The sequence below is a fragment of the Prionailurus bengalensis genome, chromosome A3 (assembly GCF_016509475.1).
Source record: "Prionailurus bengalensis isolate Pbe53 chromosome A3, Fcat_Pben_1.1_paternal_pri, whole genome shotgun sequence".
NCBI classification, from domain to species: Eukaryota; Metazoa; Chordata; class Mammalia; order Carnivora; family Felidae; genus Prionailurus; species Prionailurus bengalensis.
In genome coordinates, this window is record NC_057354.1 from 30,252,245 (window position 1) to 30,270,042 (window position 17,798).

Genomic DNA, 17,798 nt, shown 5'->3' on the forward strand with positions numbered 1-17,798 from the left:
ATTCATTATCTCATGTAACCTCACCCAACAACTCCCCACACGCCACGAGTTCGAAATCCCCTGCCTTCCCCCTCATGTCATATAGTTACATCACAATGTTTGGCTAAATCAGCACTCCAGTTTTTGTTGTTATAACTGTAAAACCCCTATTCACAGCTGGGTTGAACTATGATTATACCTCCCCATTTTTTGGATGGGGGAATCACTCTTTGTTTATCGTAACCTGGGTTTTTTCATTGTTTGGTTTTCTATGTAACTAGCCCTGATTTGGTTTTCTATGTAACTAGAACTGAAAAATCTGTCTGTGGTCAGACATAAGCAGGTGTAGTCTCCTGGTTTCAGTTTCTCTTGGAGATGTCTGTCCTGGAGCCCTCCAGCCTGCTGCCCTTGGTGCGCTAGCTCTGGAGGCCTGCTGCACGAATACCATCTTGGGAACTTCTTCTGCCTTCCTCTTGTGTTGAAATCTTTGTTTCCAGGATCTCCTGTCATTATCTCCCTATTTATTTCTTCCTTTTACGGGGGCACGTTCTCCATGAGTTTTGAGAAAAGTTGCAGGGGAGGTAACTTTTCTGTAACTTTCTCTGTCTGAAAATGTTCTAATTTTACCTTCACGTTTGATCAAAAGTTTGAATGCAGAATTCTAGGCTGGAAACTATTTTCCATTAGAATTTAGAAGACGTTAATGCTGTTTCTTCTAGCTCCCAGTATTAATATTGAGAAGGCTAATGCCATTATAATTCCCAGTCCTTGTATGAAATCTATTTTTAAGTATACTATAAAATTACAGAAACACTTACAGAGCAGGTGTCCAGCTCAATAAATTATCACAAATTAAACATGCACTTTAGAAGCTCCCTGTGTTATCAGTCACAGCCCCTTCATTCTTCCCCAAAAATAACTACTCACCTGACTTCTAAAGCCATGTATTGGATTTGTCCATTTAAAAATTTTACAGAAGGGGTGCCTGGGTGGCTCAGTCAGTTAAGCATCCAAGTCTTGATTTTGGCTCAGGTCATAATCTCATTATTGATGAGTTCGAGCTCCACATAAAGCTCTGCATTGTCAGTGCTTGAGATTCTGTCTCCCTCTCTCTCTACCCCTACCAATAAACTTGAAAATTTTTAAAAATAAAAATTTTCATAAAATCACTGCAGAAATTTTAAAACAATTTGAATGGTCAAGAAAAATTCACTTGTAAGATGCAGTTAAAGTTGTACTTAGAAGGTATGGCTTTAAATCTGTGGTTCTCAACCTTGGTTACACAATAGAATCACTTGGGAAGCTTTTGATGCCCGTGCCACATCTCAGACCAGTCATGTCAGAATCTCTGGGGATGGGACTTAAGCATTTGAAAGCTCCCCGGTGATTGCAGTGTGCAGCTAAGGTTGAAGACCACTGCTTTATAAAAAGCACATATTGGAAAAGGAAAAAAGCGTTCTCAGTAAGTCAGAAAAAGAACTAATTAAACCTAAAGAAAGTAGAAGGAAGCAGTATAAATAGAGTAAAATTAATGTTACAGGGGAAGAAGTACAGTAGAGAGAATTGAAAGAACCGCAAAGTTGGATCTTTGAAAATAATAATACTGATAATCCCTTGGCAAGATTGACCAAGAAAAAAAGAGAGAAGGTATAAATAATGTCAAAAATTTAAAAGGAAGCATTACTCCAAATGCTGCAGACATTTTTTTCCTCCATAAGAGTATTTTATGAGCAACTTTATGCAAATAAGTTTGAAAATTGAACAAATGGAATGGAACAGTTAAAAAAACAAAATTATCTACAACTGACTGAAATTGATACAGAATAGGAACTTGAATATTGGATAGCCCTATATCTGTTTAAAAACAATACATAACTTAAAATTTCCCCACAAAGGTAACTCCAGGCCCAGGTGGCTTCATTGGTAATTTATAACATTTTAAGGAAGAAATAATACCATTATTAACCAAATCTTTTAGAGAACCAGAAAAGAAGGAATACATCCCAATTTATTTTATGAATTTAGCACAACCTGACAAGAAGATTATGAGAATGGAATTTACAAGCCAATCTCATTCAGGAATGAAGAAGCAAAAATCCACTATGACCCAGTTGAGTTCATTCCAGGAATTGCAAAGTTGATTTAGCGTCAGAAAAATCAATCCATGGGGGCGCCTGGGTGGCGCAGTCGGTTAAGCGTCCGACTTCAGCCAGGTCACGATCTCGCGGTCCGTGAGTTCGAGCCCCGCGTCGGGTTCTGGGCTGATGGCTCAGAGCCTGGAGCCTGTTTCCGATTCTGTGTCTCCCTCTCTCTCTGCCCCTCGCCCGTTCATGCTCTGTCTCTCTCTGTCTCAAAAATAAATAAACGTTAAAAAAAAAAAATTAAAAAAAAAAAAAGAAAAATCAATCCATGTAATTAACATTAATTGCATAATAAGGGAGGAGAATAATAAGATCATCTTAATCAGTGGGGGAAAGCATTTGATAAAATTTGATATCATTCATTAAAAAACTTTTAGGAAACTCAGAATAGAAAAAAACTTCTTTAAATCTGATAAAGGACCAATGTATAAAGCCAACAGCAAACCACATTCTTAATGGAAAAATGTTAGAAACTTTCTCTTCGAGTTTGGGAACAAGACAGATTCTACTTACCAATTACTTCATTCGACATTGTGACAAAGGTTCTAGCCGATACAGTAAGAGAAGAAAAATAAAATACATAAGAATTGAAAAAGAAAAATCACCACACTTGCAACATGATTATGGGAGGAATTCAAAAGAATCTGCATAAAAAATGTTAGAATTAATAGGTGAATTCGGCAAAGTAGCTAGACACAAGGGCAGTATTAAAAAATCAGTTTTATGTCGTTTAGAGGCGTACATCTTTTGCAGCTCTTATTGGTAAAGGCAGATGCTGTCATGAAAACCATATAATTATATTTCCCATAGTAAGCCATGGGGTGCCCTCCCCTTTCTACCGTGAAAGGAGAAATCCCTTCCCAAGTGATGTTGGAACGCAGATGGCCTCACATCAAGATTCATCCACATCCTGATGGGTCCCCTTCTGCCTGCTGTAAACTGTACCCTTTAGTTTCTGGATGACGATGACATCTCCACCAAGAAGTAACCGTTGCAGCCCTCTAATCTTGGAGGGAGATAAAAGAATCTAATAAAAGCCTTCAGTGTTTCTGGGGAAAAAATCAATTATATTTCTACATTTCACCAATAAAAATGAAATTTGTATATTTGTATTACTTCAGTTAATAAATTGCTCAAAATTACAGCATAACAAGATCAAGAATTACCAAGAAAAAATGGAGAGGGTAGGGAGACTGTCCACTGGCCCTCCCAGATAGTAAACATTTTGTCAAGCTACAGTGGTCAGTGTGGCACTGGCACAAAATCAGATTAACCAGTGGAATATATACATAACGACCAAAATAGATAAAGTTTAAAAGGTTCCGATTTAAGTGATAAAAAACTAAATAGAAATAAAAAGTAGATAGTAATAAACAAGAAGGTAAAAGATCAGTATAGACTTAACAGTCACTTGTCACATGTAGCTCACAAGCACTTGAAATGTAGCTGGTGTGACTAAGAAACTGGCTTTTTCATTTTAACTAATTTAAATACAATTTAAAAACTGCTACTTGATTCAGTTAGTAGAGAACTTTTAAGTATGTTTAGAACAACCTGGATATGTGAATCTACTTTTTCACTTGTGGATTTTAGGAAATTTAAATACAGGTGAAATATTTTCTGGTAAAAATTTAGTGTTCAAATTGAGATGTGCTTATTAGTATTAAATACACACTGGATTTTGAAGACTTAGAATATAAAATGTCTCAATTTTTATACTGGTCACATGTTCAAATGATGTTTTGGCAATCTTGGGTTAAATAAAACTATTTTATTAAAATTAATTTCACCTGTTTCTTTTTACTTTCTAATGTGGCTACTAGAACTTTTATAATTACATATGTGGCTCACATTAAATTTCTGTTGAACAACAATGATCTAGATAACGTAAAGGGAAAAATTGCTAGGGACGACATAAAAAGATACGATAAAATAATGCTAACCTAATCCAAGTATTTGAAAACAAAATACTAAGTCTTCATTCAGACTTTTTAAAGTAGAAAATCAGCATACAGATAACTCTTATAAAACATCAAAAGTAGTTTATGTTCGTGGTAAAACTTCAAACAACGTAAAAATTAAAATTCAAACTTCTCCTAATTCTACTTTTAAGAAATTATCACTGTTAATATTTTGATGCATGTGTTTCCACAGTTTTTTCTCTGTATATATGCTGCACGTAAGTTCTGTTTTTTTCTGATTCTTTGGTTTATAAAGTGGGTTCCCTGCTTACATGTTGTTCTATAACTTGTCTTTTTACGCCATGTTTTACGGTTAACTTTTCCATGTGGAGATTCACTTCATTTCTAAACAGCTTTTCTCATAGTACAAGTACCACATTTTGTTTAACCAGTGCTCTTTTGACTGACTCTTAGATTGTCTTCAATTTTGTTACATATACCTTTACGTTTTTCTATGAAGATCTCTCTGGGATAGCTTTTATGTCCCTATAATTGCTGCATCAAAATGCAAAAACACTGCCATGGGCCCTCAACAGTGGCATGAATTTACACTCCCTACAGCAGGAATATAATTTGTCTTAAGGCCTCTTCCTCTTACTATGTCTTAGTAACACTAAAAATTGCCATTATTTTTAATTCGCCAGTCTGAGAGGTATCCTGGTATCTTAAATTTGGATGTCTTTAATTATGAGTGATGCTTACTGATCTCTTATAGTTCTTGTTTTGAATTACCTGTCCCTATCCTTTGTTTTTATTTCTATCGGGATATTTGCCTTTTTTGTACTAAAATTTAGGACCTCGTTTTATTTTGCAACTATTAACAGGTGTGTGCTCATTTGTTTGTCTTTGAACCCCATTTATGGGGTTTTCCACGAAGCAGACCTCTCTGTCCTTCCCTGTTTTTTTTCATGGGTATTTTCCCTGTTGTGTTTTCATGTTTAGGTGTTCCTATATCCGTGTGGGATCTATTTGATTACAGCTTTACTATACTCTGCATTAGGAGTGCCAGTGAATCAAGGCAAGATATTAATTGCTTCGGCTCCAGGGACCACACCATCCACTAGGCCCGGGACTCACTCTCTGTGTTACTCCTTTTTTCAGAAAATACTCAGCACAGTTCATTGGAGTGAGTGGGCACCGCAGAACCTCTGTCCTAAATGTTGCAATGCTAGCGGTATGGAGTGCTGGAAATTTGATGAAACTACCTCCCATTCACAAGAAAATCTCTTCATTCCACAGAAGTAGAGATTCCAAAAGGAAACTGCCTTCTAATGTTACCACAGGAGAAATCAAAATCCCAAGATCTCCTCCCACCCCTCCCAGTAGTTTTTTTATTCTGTTTAGTGGCAGGCAGGTAGGGTCACTGACCTGAGCCACCTTCTGTGGTCCTTCAAGAGTGGGGCCGAAGCATCATTCTATATTCTTGCAAATTCAGTATTTCATCAATCTTTGCCCTGTGACTTCCACCAGATTATGAGCCTCTCCAAGATAGCTGTCATCTCCTTCCTTTTTGGCCACATGAGCTGCAGGGCCTGGAGGGGTGGTAGACTTATCTGGGTCTCCTCTGCGTTTGTCTCAAAGGTATTTACCTGATCCCACTGACCTGTCATAGTCTTAACCCTTCAGAACCCAACCCAATTGCCTATTCCATGAGTCTTCTCCTGATACATTCACCCCAAAGTCCATCCCCTTTGGGACTCTTATGATAGTGCTTAATCACCTTTCAATGCACTTATTTACCAGGCTGGAGCTTAAGAACAACTCATACATAGCTGAACCTATAATTTGACATGCAAAAATGAACAGGGCCAATTAGAGGCCTCTCCTACAGGTTTTAAATTGGGTTTGAGAGCCTGAAACAGTTACATGTCTCACAGCCCTAGCTGTACCTTAGAACACCCTGGGAAATTTAAAAAGCACTAGGAGCCGCCTGGGCCCCATGCCCCAGAGATGCCAATTCCTTGATCTCTTAGGGCACCTGATCCTTGTGATATTTCAAAGGCTCTCTCGTGATTCTTATGTTCAGTTGGCATTGAGAAACCCTAAGTTAGCTGAAAGTTCTGTGAATTCAGGGCCTGGGGCAGTATTACATCCATCCACACGCAAGCTAAAGCATGGGAGGTCAGATGGGAAAGAAGATTGTACAGCCACTGAAGGGGATGGGACCACGGCCTCAGCTCCTGGCAGCTTCATGAGTCCAGTCCCTACAAGAGCTGTCTGCTATGAGGCTCTCAGTGAGCCCTGTAACAGCCTGCACAGCCATCCGGTGGCCTCTGAAGTAGCGATTATCTGGGATTTAAATTCTAGATTGTAGTCATTTTAGGTTGTGTAGGAACAATTTTTGTAAGTTTTACCATTTTTTTTCTCACACCATCTTATGTGTCCCATGCCTTTCCCTTTGTTGGATGTTGTTGTTCTGCAGGACCGTTTGAGTAATTCAGAAAGGACCTGAGAAGGAATTTGATACGGGGCGAGGAGGAGGGGCTTTCAGACTGAGGACTGGAGTCTTGAGTTTTGCAGTGTTGTCTTCTCTTTGCTTGTTTCTACTCCTTTCATTCTTTTGCTTGAATTCTAGAATTCTCTGTTAGATTAATGAGGAAGATTCTGGATCTGTCCTTTATATTTCTTAACTGAACTCACTTATTCTTTCATTTTCCTTTTGCACTGCATTCTATGTGAGCTCCACAGCAGTATTTTCCAGCTCATTAATGTAATCCAAAGTTGGGTCCATTTCCTTTGTTGAGTCCATCTGATAAGTTTTTTTTTTAACTTTTGCATTTTATTTCTAATATATTTTTCCTTATGGCCTGTTTCATTGTGAATGTAGCTTTTTCTCATGTTCCTTTGTGAGATTAATATTTTATTTTATATTTTATTTTATTTTATTTTATTTTATTTTATTTTATTTTATTTTATTTTATTTTGAAGTCTTATTTTGTGCTATTATTAATAACTCTCCTCGGATGTTTGGGTTTTGTTGCTGTTGTTTGATGCCTGTCTTTCACAGTATTGGTTTCCTCAAAATGTCTGATTTGGGGATGTGTTGAAGACTGCCATTTGTCTGTGTGTGGATGCTATTTCTGTGTGTCACATCCTCCAGGATGCTGTTTCTGTGTGTCACATCCTCTAGTGAGTGTGGAGTAGGGGCAGAGCGTGTTGCTGGGCAAGCTGTACTGTTAGTTTGTTTTCTGAGTGAAAGGGCCACCGTCCTGCCTGGCCTGCCCGGCCCCAGGCCCAGGGCTCACTGTCTCAGCTGCTGTCTCCCACTGCTTAGCACAAACACAGAATGGGGAAGAAGCCGCCTGTTGTGGCCACGCTGAATGTAGCTCCCCTTGAACACTGTGGCAGTTCCCTTCCCTCCTTGTATCCATTGGCTGTGGGCTCCAGCACATTTTTATTTTGTTTGGTTTTGTTTGTTTGTTTAAATTTTTTAGAATCTCTGTTTAAAGCAATTTTACAGTTATGACAAAATTGAGAAGAAAGTACAGAGATTTCCCGTATCCCCCTGCCCCCACACAAGCATAGCCTCTCCCCCATCATCAACATCACTCCCCAGAGTTGTATATTTTTTACCGAGGATGAACCTACACTGACATATCATAATCCTCCAAAGCCCATAGTTGACCTTAGGGGTCACTCTTGGTGTTGTATATTCTATAGGTTTGGGCAAATACATAATGACATATATCCAGTCTCCTAATACCCTATGGAGTGTTTTCACTGCCCTTAAGAATCCTTGTACTAGAAACCTTTTTTGCTTTTCAGCCCTCTCTGTTCTGACTTCCATCACCACACTCCATCTAAATTTGTGTGTGTGTGGAGGGCAGCAAGAGCATCTCTGTTGCCATATCCCAGAGATGCTTTTTAGTTGTCATCTTCTTGATTCTCATCAGTATCAAGGAGCTGACCACCCGTCATTGAGACTCTGCTGGCCTTCTCTGACCCCAGACTGCTCTGAGGCCACTCTTTTGTTGAACTTTTCTGTCAGCTTCTCACTGTCGATGTTCTCCCAGAGCTTGACCCTGGCCATCTTCTCATCCTGTATTCCGATTGAACTCTGCCATCCCGTCTGTGGCATAACACTCCCAGAAGCGAACTTTTTGGTCCTTCCTCACTGTCTGCCCTGCTGCCACTTCGGAGTGACTTGTCTCCCATGCACCAGGCACTCCCTCACCACACCCCCCGCAGTCAGAGCCCCTCTACAGTCCACACAAAATCCGAGGAGACCTTGAAAATGAATCCGTGTACATCTGTTCCCTTATACTCCGTGGCTTCTCATTGTATCTAAACTAACCCAGGTCAACTGACCTTTGCTCACATCTCCATATTCATCTTATGCTACTCTCCTCTGCAGTCCCACTGCATGAGCCATCTTCTGATTTTTCACAAGCACCAGGCTCCTTTCCTACCTCACAGTACTTGCACGTGGTTTTCCTTTTTTCCTGGAAAATGCTTTCTTTCTTTCTTTCTTCTCCCTACCCTTCATCTCTATAGTTTTACTCATTGCTTGGTTTTTCCAGACAACATCCAATTCTCTGACAGCAACTCGGTGTCCTGCAGATCTGTTCAGTTCTGACACTACCTGGAGTTGGCACAGACCCCACCGGTTAAGGGCTCAGTCTGCAGGGACTGCACCCACTTCAGATGTCAACCACGAATGGGTCCTCAGGCTGCCCATGCTTCTGCCTGGCCAACTACAAATTTGGGGGTTCCTGTGACCCTCCTCACATTTGACAGTTTGCCAGAATGACTCACAGAACTCAGAAAAAGCACAGCACTTAAAATTACAGTTATTAGAAAGAATGTAACTCAGGAACAGCCAAATTGAAGAGATTCATAGGGCAGGTTATAGGGGTGGGTAGAGAGCACAGCTTCCACTCCCTCTCTGGGCATGCCCCCCTCCCAGCACATGAACATATGTGTTCACCAACCCAAAAGCTCCCTCAAACTTCATGGCTCCTCATTTCCTTCAAGGTTCCATTACAGAGATGTGATTAATGAACTCAGTGTCTAGCCATCTCCCCTCCCCTCTAGTTGTTGGGTGGGGATGCAGCAGGGAGGGCACTGAACATTCTAGCTCTCTAATCATGTGATTGGTTTTTCTGGTGACCAGCCTCCATCCTGAAGCTATTTGGGTCCCTCCCTCCCATGAGTCATTCATTAGGATACAAAGGACCCTCCTGAATTACATTTCAATAAACTTGTTCTAAAAAAAAAACAGCTCATTCAGACCCAGAGACCCTGTCATTTTTTAAATTATACCTAAAACTGTGTAAATCAGTTTGTACAAAAAAAAACTATTAAAGATATATATATTTTTTTTAATTTTTAATCAAATTTAAAAGTAGCTCATTCCTTTTTAATACTGAGAGATATTTTGGGACACCTGGGTGGCTTAGTCAGTTAAGCGTCTGACTTCAGCTCAGGTCATGATCTCACCGTTCATGAGTTCAAGCCCCGCGTCGGGCTCTGGGCTGACAGCTCAGAACCCGCTTCAGATTCTGTGTCTCCCTCTGTCTACCCCTCCACTGCTTGCACTCTGTCTCTTGCATCGTCTCAAAAATAAATAAACATTAAAAAAAATTTTTTTAATACTGAGTGATATTTTATGTAAAGATCAACCACAATTTATTTCTTCACTTCTTGATGGGAGATGGACATTTGGGCTGTTTCCAGTTTTTGGCTATTATAAATAAAGCTGTTGTGAACATTTGTCTAAAAAAGTGGGGAGGGGGACACTCCTGTCACTCAGAAAATTTTAAGAATTTTAGGACCTCTGTGCCAGGAACTTAGGACAGAGACCAAATAAATACATTTTTTATTATACTACACTCATCCTTCAAAACTTGGCACAGCATCACTTCCTCCAGGATTTCATCCCAGAGCCCCAGAACTAAATGGTCTTCCCTTATTCTCTCCCATAGAACAATACTATTTTTCATCGTGGTCCTTCTCACAGTTTACTTGCTTCATATCTGTGTCCACAGTTAGACTCTTAAGCTTCAAGAGAGCAGAGACGCTGTCTCTCATCCGTGCACACACACACACGCATACCTTCAGTACCTAGTACACGGTCATTTGCAAATATATGTGGAAAGTAAACTAAGCCTTCAGGAGAACTGCAGAGTCTTGAGGAACCATAGGCACCAACCTCTCTGAGGGAAGAAAGCTACTGGTGCTGGTTGATGGCACACTTTGAAGGGATGGAGAGGCTGCATGCTAATTCAGTAGTTCCAGTTAGCAGGTGTATTCTTGGAACATGTGTACAGAATGAGATGACCCTGCTGCTAAGCACCAGCCCAATGAGGAGCAGTCTCTTCTGCCGCCTGGTGGAAGACTGAATGACACCATCAGAATTGACTGGGGACATCTTTAGAGACCATGGAATCTTGTCTAGTAAACAAGGACAGATGGTGGTATTGTCACTCCTACCTTTTGAAAGTGGAACCTTTGGAAAAGAATCCAGAACTTTGTTTATTTCTGAGTTTTGTTTTAAGAACTAGGAATGATGATGATCTTTTAACTGAGAATAGAGTCCCTTTTATGAGCATGGGGAAGAAAATATTTTCCTCAAGCAAGTTAACCAGGTCCCAAAGGATCTACATGAAAATAAGGGGGAAAGAAAGGTATCCAAACGATCCTAAGCACTCTGAAAAATAGCTCAGATAACACAGAAGAGAAGTAGATCGGGATGTTGTGGGGGCGCTCAGTGATTCAAGTGAGAAAATCGGTATAAGTTGAGTTATGCAAAGTATTTCCAGACTCAGGCACAGTGACATAAACTCTAGATTGTGACAAATCCATTAAACCCTCTTTATGTCTTAATTAGATGCTAATCCAGGCTCTAGTAGGAGCCTTGTGTATGAAGATGGGAATAATAAGACCCACTTGCTTGCTCTGGGAATTAGATGAGATCATGTGTGTGAAAGGGCTTTGTATCTGGGAGTGAGTGCTAGAGTGGTTAGGACGACAACTGGTAGTAGTAAGAAGAGACCCACTAACACTCTGTGGAAGTCTTTGTGGCTGGAGTCACGGGTGCCCGGGCAGCATCTGAGTGAGGTTAAAAAGGAGAAATAGGTGACATCACCTCACCTGGCCAAAAGGAGAGCATGTAATGGGAATTTCTGATGTAGGCAAGATACAATGTACTTGTAAAACGTAATTATCTGAACTTCTGCTAGACCCTTGCCAGACTGACAACAGACATTTTGACAAATCCATTTCATGTTCCAGAAGATAGAAGTGATCATGGGTTCCTGCCGCTCTGGATCTAATTCTGACCAGAATGATGAGTGTAAAATCACAGGAACATGGGAAGAAGCAGTGGTATCTCTGCTTTCAGGTTAGCTTGGAGGTCAAAGCCAGGCCAAGAAATGCATACATAGTTTTAGAAAAGCCAGACTTGTAAGGGCAGGAAAACATGACCATTAGTTAATAGTCATGCCATGCCCTCTGGACGGAAAGTTCAAGATGCTCTCAAAAACGTCATTCTAGGGGTGCCTGGGTGGCTCAGTCGGTTAAGCGTCCAACTTCAGCTCAGGTAATGATCTCAGTTTGTGAGTTCGAGCCCCGCGTCGGGCTCTGTGCTGACAGCTCGGAGCCTGAAGCCTGCTTCAGATTCTGTGTGTCTCTCTCTCTGTTCCTCCTCCACTCTCACTCTGTCTCTCTCTCAAAAATAAAGATTAAAAAAAAAAAATGTCATTCTAGCTGCACAATTAAAATTAAGCTGGTGAGAAAACAGAGAGATGCCCCAAAAGCTGAGCTCTCACACAAATTGTGAGTTTTCTGAAGACCTATATAAAAGATAGGAAGAAAAACCTAGAATTAAGAAATGGATTTTTTTTAGAATAGTCTCAGGAAAGTGCAAACCTTGGATAAGCAGGAGCAGGTTTAGGATAAAAAGACAAAAGGATTCTTGTTTTCTCCTCAGGTACCATGCTGGCTGGAAGTAAGAGACTCCGCCTAGGACTAGTGTCCTAGGTTTAAAACGAGAAATACACTTTGATGATCTTTGAGTGACATTGGCAAAATGTTAATGATTTCCGAGGATAAGTAATAGACGCAAAGGAATTCACTAGATCATTCCCTCTACTTGTGTGTTTGTTTGAAAATTTTCATGGTATAATGTTTCTTTAAAATTACATTTACATAGAAAAATCTGGGAGATAGTTAATAAGAGAGACTGCAGTAGGGTGAAGACTGAGTTACAGCACCACCAGTACATAAGTTAGCGGAAGGAAGAAAAGAAAGGAGGTGTATCAGCGAGCGCCACGTTTTTTGAAATAACTAGAATTTTTGTTGTTGTATTGCCCTGGGAGAAATCATGCACATACCAGCTTTGAGGGACAATCACTGTGAATTGGTATGCTGTTTGTGTCGCTTCTTAGAAAAGCTGGAACTGGTGGAAGCAGCTGGGTTTTTGGTGTTTTTAACAAGTCTCCGTTGAAGACAGAAGCCCCACCTAGGCCTAGGGGGACAGGGGACACTGAGCTGCCCTGGTTTACACCTCTGGCTTGAGGGTAGTCCCAGGAAAGGCCTCTGAGTGGTACCAGGGTGCTCACCTCTGAGGACAGCCCTGTACTCAGCTACATCAGTAGGGTCTTGGCCAACTTGGAAACTGTTCTCATTCGCTTCTTGCCCTTATATGTGGATATGCTGCCTCCTTGTGTTTCTATTAGAACAAAAATGTAAAAAAACAGGATTGTGCGTGGAAACCGAGAAAGACGGGTTACTCTTCTCAGACTCCCTTACTGCTTCTTCCTCTTCTCCCCAACTTCTCAAAAGTGGGGTGCCCCCCCAGGACATCTTTCTGTATTTGCATTCACTCCCTGGGTGATCTCATCCAGATTTATTACTTCAAATACAATATGCAGGTGACCTTCGAACAACACAGGTTTGAACTGTGCAAGTCCACTTATACATAGATTTTTTTTTTTAAACAAATACAGTGCAGTAAATGTAATTTATCTTTCTTTTTTTAATATTTATTTATTTATTTTGAGGGGCGCCCGGGTGACTCAGTCGGTTAAGCGTCCGACTTCAGCTCAGGTCATGATCTCACAGTCTGTGAGTTCGAGCCCCACGTCGGGCTCTGTGCTGTCAGCTCAGAGCCCTGGAGCCTGCTTCAGATTCTGTGTCTCCCTCTTTCTCTCTCTGCCCCTCCCCTGCTCATGCTCAGTCTCTCTCTCTCTCAAAAATAAATAAAACATTAAAAAAATTTTTTTTAATATTTATTTATTTATTTTGAAACAGAGAGCACGCGAGTCAGGGAGGGACAGAGAGAAAGGGAGAGAGACTCCCAAGCAGGCTCCACACCATCAGCACAGAGCCTGACGTGGGGCTCAATCTCACGAACCACGAAATCATGACCTGAGCCAAAATCAAGAGGCAGATGCTTAATTGACTCAGCCACCTAGGCGCTCCTTATGATTTTCTTAATATTTTGTTTTCCATACCTCACTTCATGGTAAGAATACAGCATATAATACATATGTATATAATACATATACAAAATATGAGTTAATCAGCTGTTTATGATGTCAGTAAGGCTTCCTGTCAGTAGTAGACTATTAGTAGTTAAGTTTTGGAGGAGTCATAATTTATACGTGGATTTTTGACTCTGCGGGAGGTCAGCCCCCCCTAACCCTTGTGTTGTTCAAGGGTTAACTATGTACTAATGACTCCAAATGCCATCTCCAGGCCAGACCTGGCACCCAGCCTTCAGACTCCTATATCTGCCCACATCATCTCCCTTTAGTGATTAGGCAGATTCTCAGAATTCAGACTGCTGTCCTGGACCTGCTCCACCCAGAGCCTTCCCTGTTTAAGTTGATGGCAAGTTTCTGAGGCCAAAATCTCTGACTTCTCTGTTCCATACCCTACATCTAGCACATCAGGAAATTCTGTTGTCTCAACCTTCCAATTATGTCAAGATTTCCAGAGTGCTTTTCACACTCCTGTTACCAGAGCCTAGCTTGAGCCACCATCATCTCTCCTAGACTGCTGGGCTCCCTATTTCTACCATCGCTGCCCTATTGGTCTCCTCAGCATAAGTTAAATCATGATACTTCCCCACTCAAATGCCTGCAGGCCTTCCATGGTCTGTGTCCCCTTACTTCTTTGCCTTTATCTGTGACCTGACTGCCCCTACCCCAGCCATGGTGGCATCCTCAGGTTCCTCAAGCAGCTCTAGGTATGTCCTTACCTCTGGGTGTGTGCACGGCTGAGCCCGTCACCCAGGCCTGTTTCTGTAGACATCCCCTGAGCCACCCCCCACACCTCCTCCAAGTCTTGCTCAGATGTCACCTCCTCAAGAAGTTAGGCTCACCCACTCTGACCATACTGCTTTATAGTGCCATTGTCACTCCTGAACCCCCTTGCCCTGAACCCTCTTTTTATTTCTGTCTCATTTACTACCTTCTAACATGCTCTGTAATTTGCTTATTTATTTTATTTACTTTTCGGCTCCTCCTGACGGAATGTAAACTCCATGGGAACACTAGTCTTTTGTTCAGTTCATCAGTGTATTTTGTGGGCCCAGAACAAGCCCTGTCTCAATAAAGTATTGATTAAAGGGTAAATAGAGACTGTCAGGGAGGAGGGACAGACCAGCAGTGTCAGGACAGCCAAGGTGCCCAGCAAGACAGGAACTGAAGGCTCTCGCCTGAATGATGACTCTGGAAGCCCCTTCTCTCTAGTCAGGGAATCCATCGGAAGGGTCTTCCCTCATTCATGTCAGGGCAGTGGTGGGCTGTGGGAGCCTTGAGGTTTCTACTTGAGAGAGGGTGGAAGTTCAGTCATCCTCACACCTCAGAGTGCCCTTCTCCAGCCGGCCTGAGGGGACCTGCCTCTGGCCCACATTTGGGTACTTGGAAGCCGACCCCATGGTACAAATGCCTTACGTTTGCAGATGACAGAAGTCACTCATTCTCTCTGCTGTTAGGGTAGCTTTTCAAACCTTCCACACTTGGTTTACAGATGAGAGAACATTGAAAGCATTTGCAGTTACAAGACCACTGGGAGGTATTCTCTGCTAATACTTTTGAGAAAGTGGTCGGTTTGAGGTTGACTTTATTTTATAAAAATTATATGCGTTTATTTTGTAAAACTATAGTTGAATATATTATTATATGGAAGATTATTTCTTGTGTATTTACCTCTTCCTTATGGAAAGCTGGTTGTTACTTTAATAATTAACTTTTCTCATTTTGTTAGACTTTATCAGTAAAGGCTTGCCAATTCAGTTAAATGGCACACTTGTCGTTCATTATTATTATCCTAGAACTGTTTTTCTTATTTGGGATGAGCCATGACAGGTCATTCCAATAAAAAACCCAGTGGGAGGTTGCAGCTCTCTCCCGCTGCCTTGTTGGGACAGTACTGTCTTGATGTAGGACAGGAAGCTCAGCTTCTGAGAGTCTCCTCATACTGGCTTCCTGTGAACCAGGACATGGTTGTGATGAATCATCAGAAAGGTGCTTGGAATTGGTATTGGGAGGGCACTCCCTGCCTGACCTGCAGTGTGGGTGACAGTGCTGATTCTGGGGGCTGGGATAATAACTCAGTACTTTCCTTTCTCACAGTTGTTTCCTCTCTTTGCTCCTGGTGGCTGCTGTGGTTTGGAAGATCAAACAAAGTTGTTGGGCCTCCAGGCGTAGAGAGGTAAGCCTCAGTGGATGGTTCGCGATTGCCTGTAAGAGCTTCTTCCTTTCTGTTCCTCTAAAGCAAGTCAGTTTTAGCTATTTAGTGATAATTGAAAGACATACTGTAGGGGAAGTAGTGCTGCCCTTTCCGCAAAATGTGGTCAGTAGATTTCAGTTAGTGCTATACAGAGTATAATTAATTCTGCACCACGTGCTTTTAACTTTCTAAAAGGAAACTCTAATATTGACTTGCAGATTTCAGTTCTACCCATATTCTACCGGCACTCTGTCCTTAATTCAGGCAGGAGATCTGAGGGCTCAGTAGCAGAGCCTTTCACAAGAACGAAAGTAAAATTAATGAGCTAAGCATCTCAGAAATATCTCTTCACTCAAGGAAAGATAAATCGGTGTCTAGTCTAGTTAAGTTTTTGCTTGAGTTTTATTTTTTAGTGAGTCTTGATTTATTTCTAGTGCTGTGTTCCAAAAGAAATACCAGTAAGTGAAGGAAATATTTATAATTGACAAATCAAATAAGTAAACTTGGTTAAAAACTACAGCATAAGATCTTTGTTTATCATAACTTTCACCGATATTATTTGCCTTCTAGTCATCCTGTCTATTGCATCGTTGCTAATGGAAGGGCACTGAGATCCAGACTGACATACGCTCCTTGATTTTCTGTATCTGCTCATGCCCTTTTCTACATAAAAATTGATCTGGGGGCACCTGGGTGACTCAGTCGATAGAGCGTTCAACTCTTGATTTCGGCTCAGGTCATGATCCCAGGGTTGTAGGATCAAGCCCCACGTCAGGCTCCGTGTTAAGTATGGAACCTGCTTGGGATTCTCTCTCTCTCTCTCACTCTCTCTCTCTCTCTCTCTCTCTCTCTCTCTCTCCCTCTCTCTCCCTCTCCCTCTCCCTCTCCCTCTCCCTCCCCCTCTCTCCCTCTCTCTCCCTCCCTTCCTCCCTCCCTCCCTCTCCCTCCTTCTCCCCCACTCGTGCGCTCTCTCTTTAAAATAAAAAATTAATTGTATTAAAAATTGATCTGTAGACAAGATTTAGAAGAGAACAGGAATGTGTGAAATCAAAACTCATAGGCATGCAGCACTGTTCACTGAACATTAGTGTCTATAATGAGGTTAGCATAGGCTCCAGGATATGGGCCTCTTCCTGGGGGCCATGACCGCTTTTCTGACCCATGTAAAGGTGTTGTTATCATATAGATAATGTTGCATCCTTTTAATTATCATTTTTAAAATTCAGTGGGTAACATATTCAGAGGGATTTTTCTCATAGCTGTGTTACTAAGACATCTTAAAATCCTGATGAATTATACAGTGTTCTGAAAAAATGTAAGTTACCCAAATGGAGTAAGAAAGAAAGAAATGGGAAGCCTCAATAAACCAGTGGCCAGGGAAGGAATTGAAAACTTGTCAAAATATTACTGTCTCCACAGAGGGCATTACCCAGGGATTTTTATTTTGAGGTGAGCTTATGTAAATAATACTAGTCTATTTTTTCCTTGAGTGCTTATGAGAATTACTTAGTTCCAAAAGACATAAACTGTTCCCAAGTAAGGGAAAAGATGGAAAGCTTAAAAGAGCCCTAACTCATTATATGCATAGAAAAGGCCAGTCATATAATGACTGTAGGTGCAGCAGTCTAATTGACCAGTGTAATAAAAGGATCATTTCATACCAGAAAACCTATTGGAATAGGTTATATCAGTGGGTAAATATAGAACCTAAATTTGTTGTCATGGCCAAATAATCATGTTGTCTTTTATTGAAATTCAACACCCATTCCTAGTTTAAAAACAAAACTCTTAGTAAACTCAAAAATATTGCCTCCTTGTTAACACTAGAAAGGATATCCAGATAACCAACATCACTCGTGATAAGAAAATATTAGAAGTTATGCCAGTAAAATCCAGACAAGTTTGTTACAATAAGAGCTGACATTTGAACATTTCTAAATTCCAGCCACTGTTCTCAGAGGTTTTATATAGATTAATTAATTTACTCCTCACAACAATCCTATGAAATAGTTACTGACCCTAGTGCTCTCTCACAGAT

At 41.0% G+C, this 17,798-nt stretch overlaps 1 protein-coding gene across 5 annotated transcripts in view; it reads left to right on the forward strand.

The window, feature by feature from the left end:
* ATRN (attractin) overlaps nt 1-17,798 on the forward strand; it is a 160,957-nt gene that overhangs the window by 130,933 nt on the left and 12,226 nt on the right. For 4 of the 5 annotated variants that reach the window (XM_043602787.1, XM_043602788.1, XM_043602789.1 and 1 more), the window contains exon 26: nt 15,664-15,742. In XM_043602787.1, coding sequence (XP_043458722.1) covers nt 15,664-15,742 — 79 coding nt within the window. Of the gene's footprint in view, nt 1-2,930; nt 3,225-15,663; nt 15,743-17,798 lie in introns of those variants that run through there. The other variant, XM_043602790.1, reaches the window with a different exon arrangement.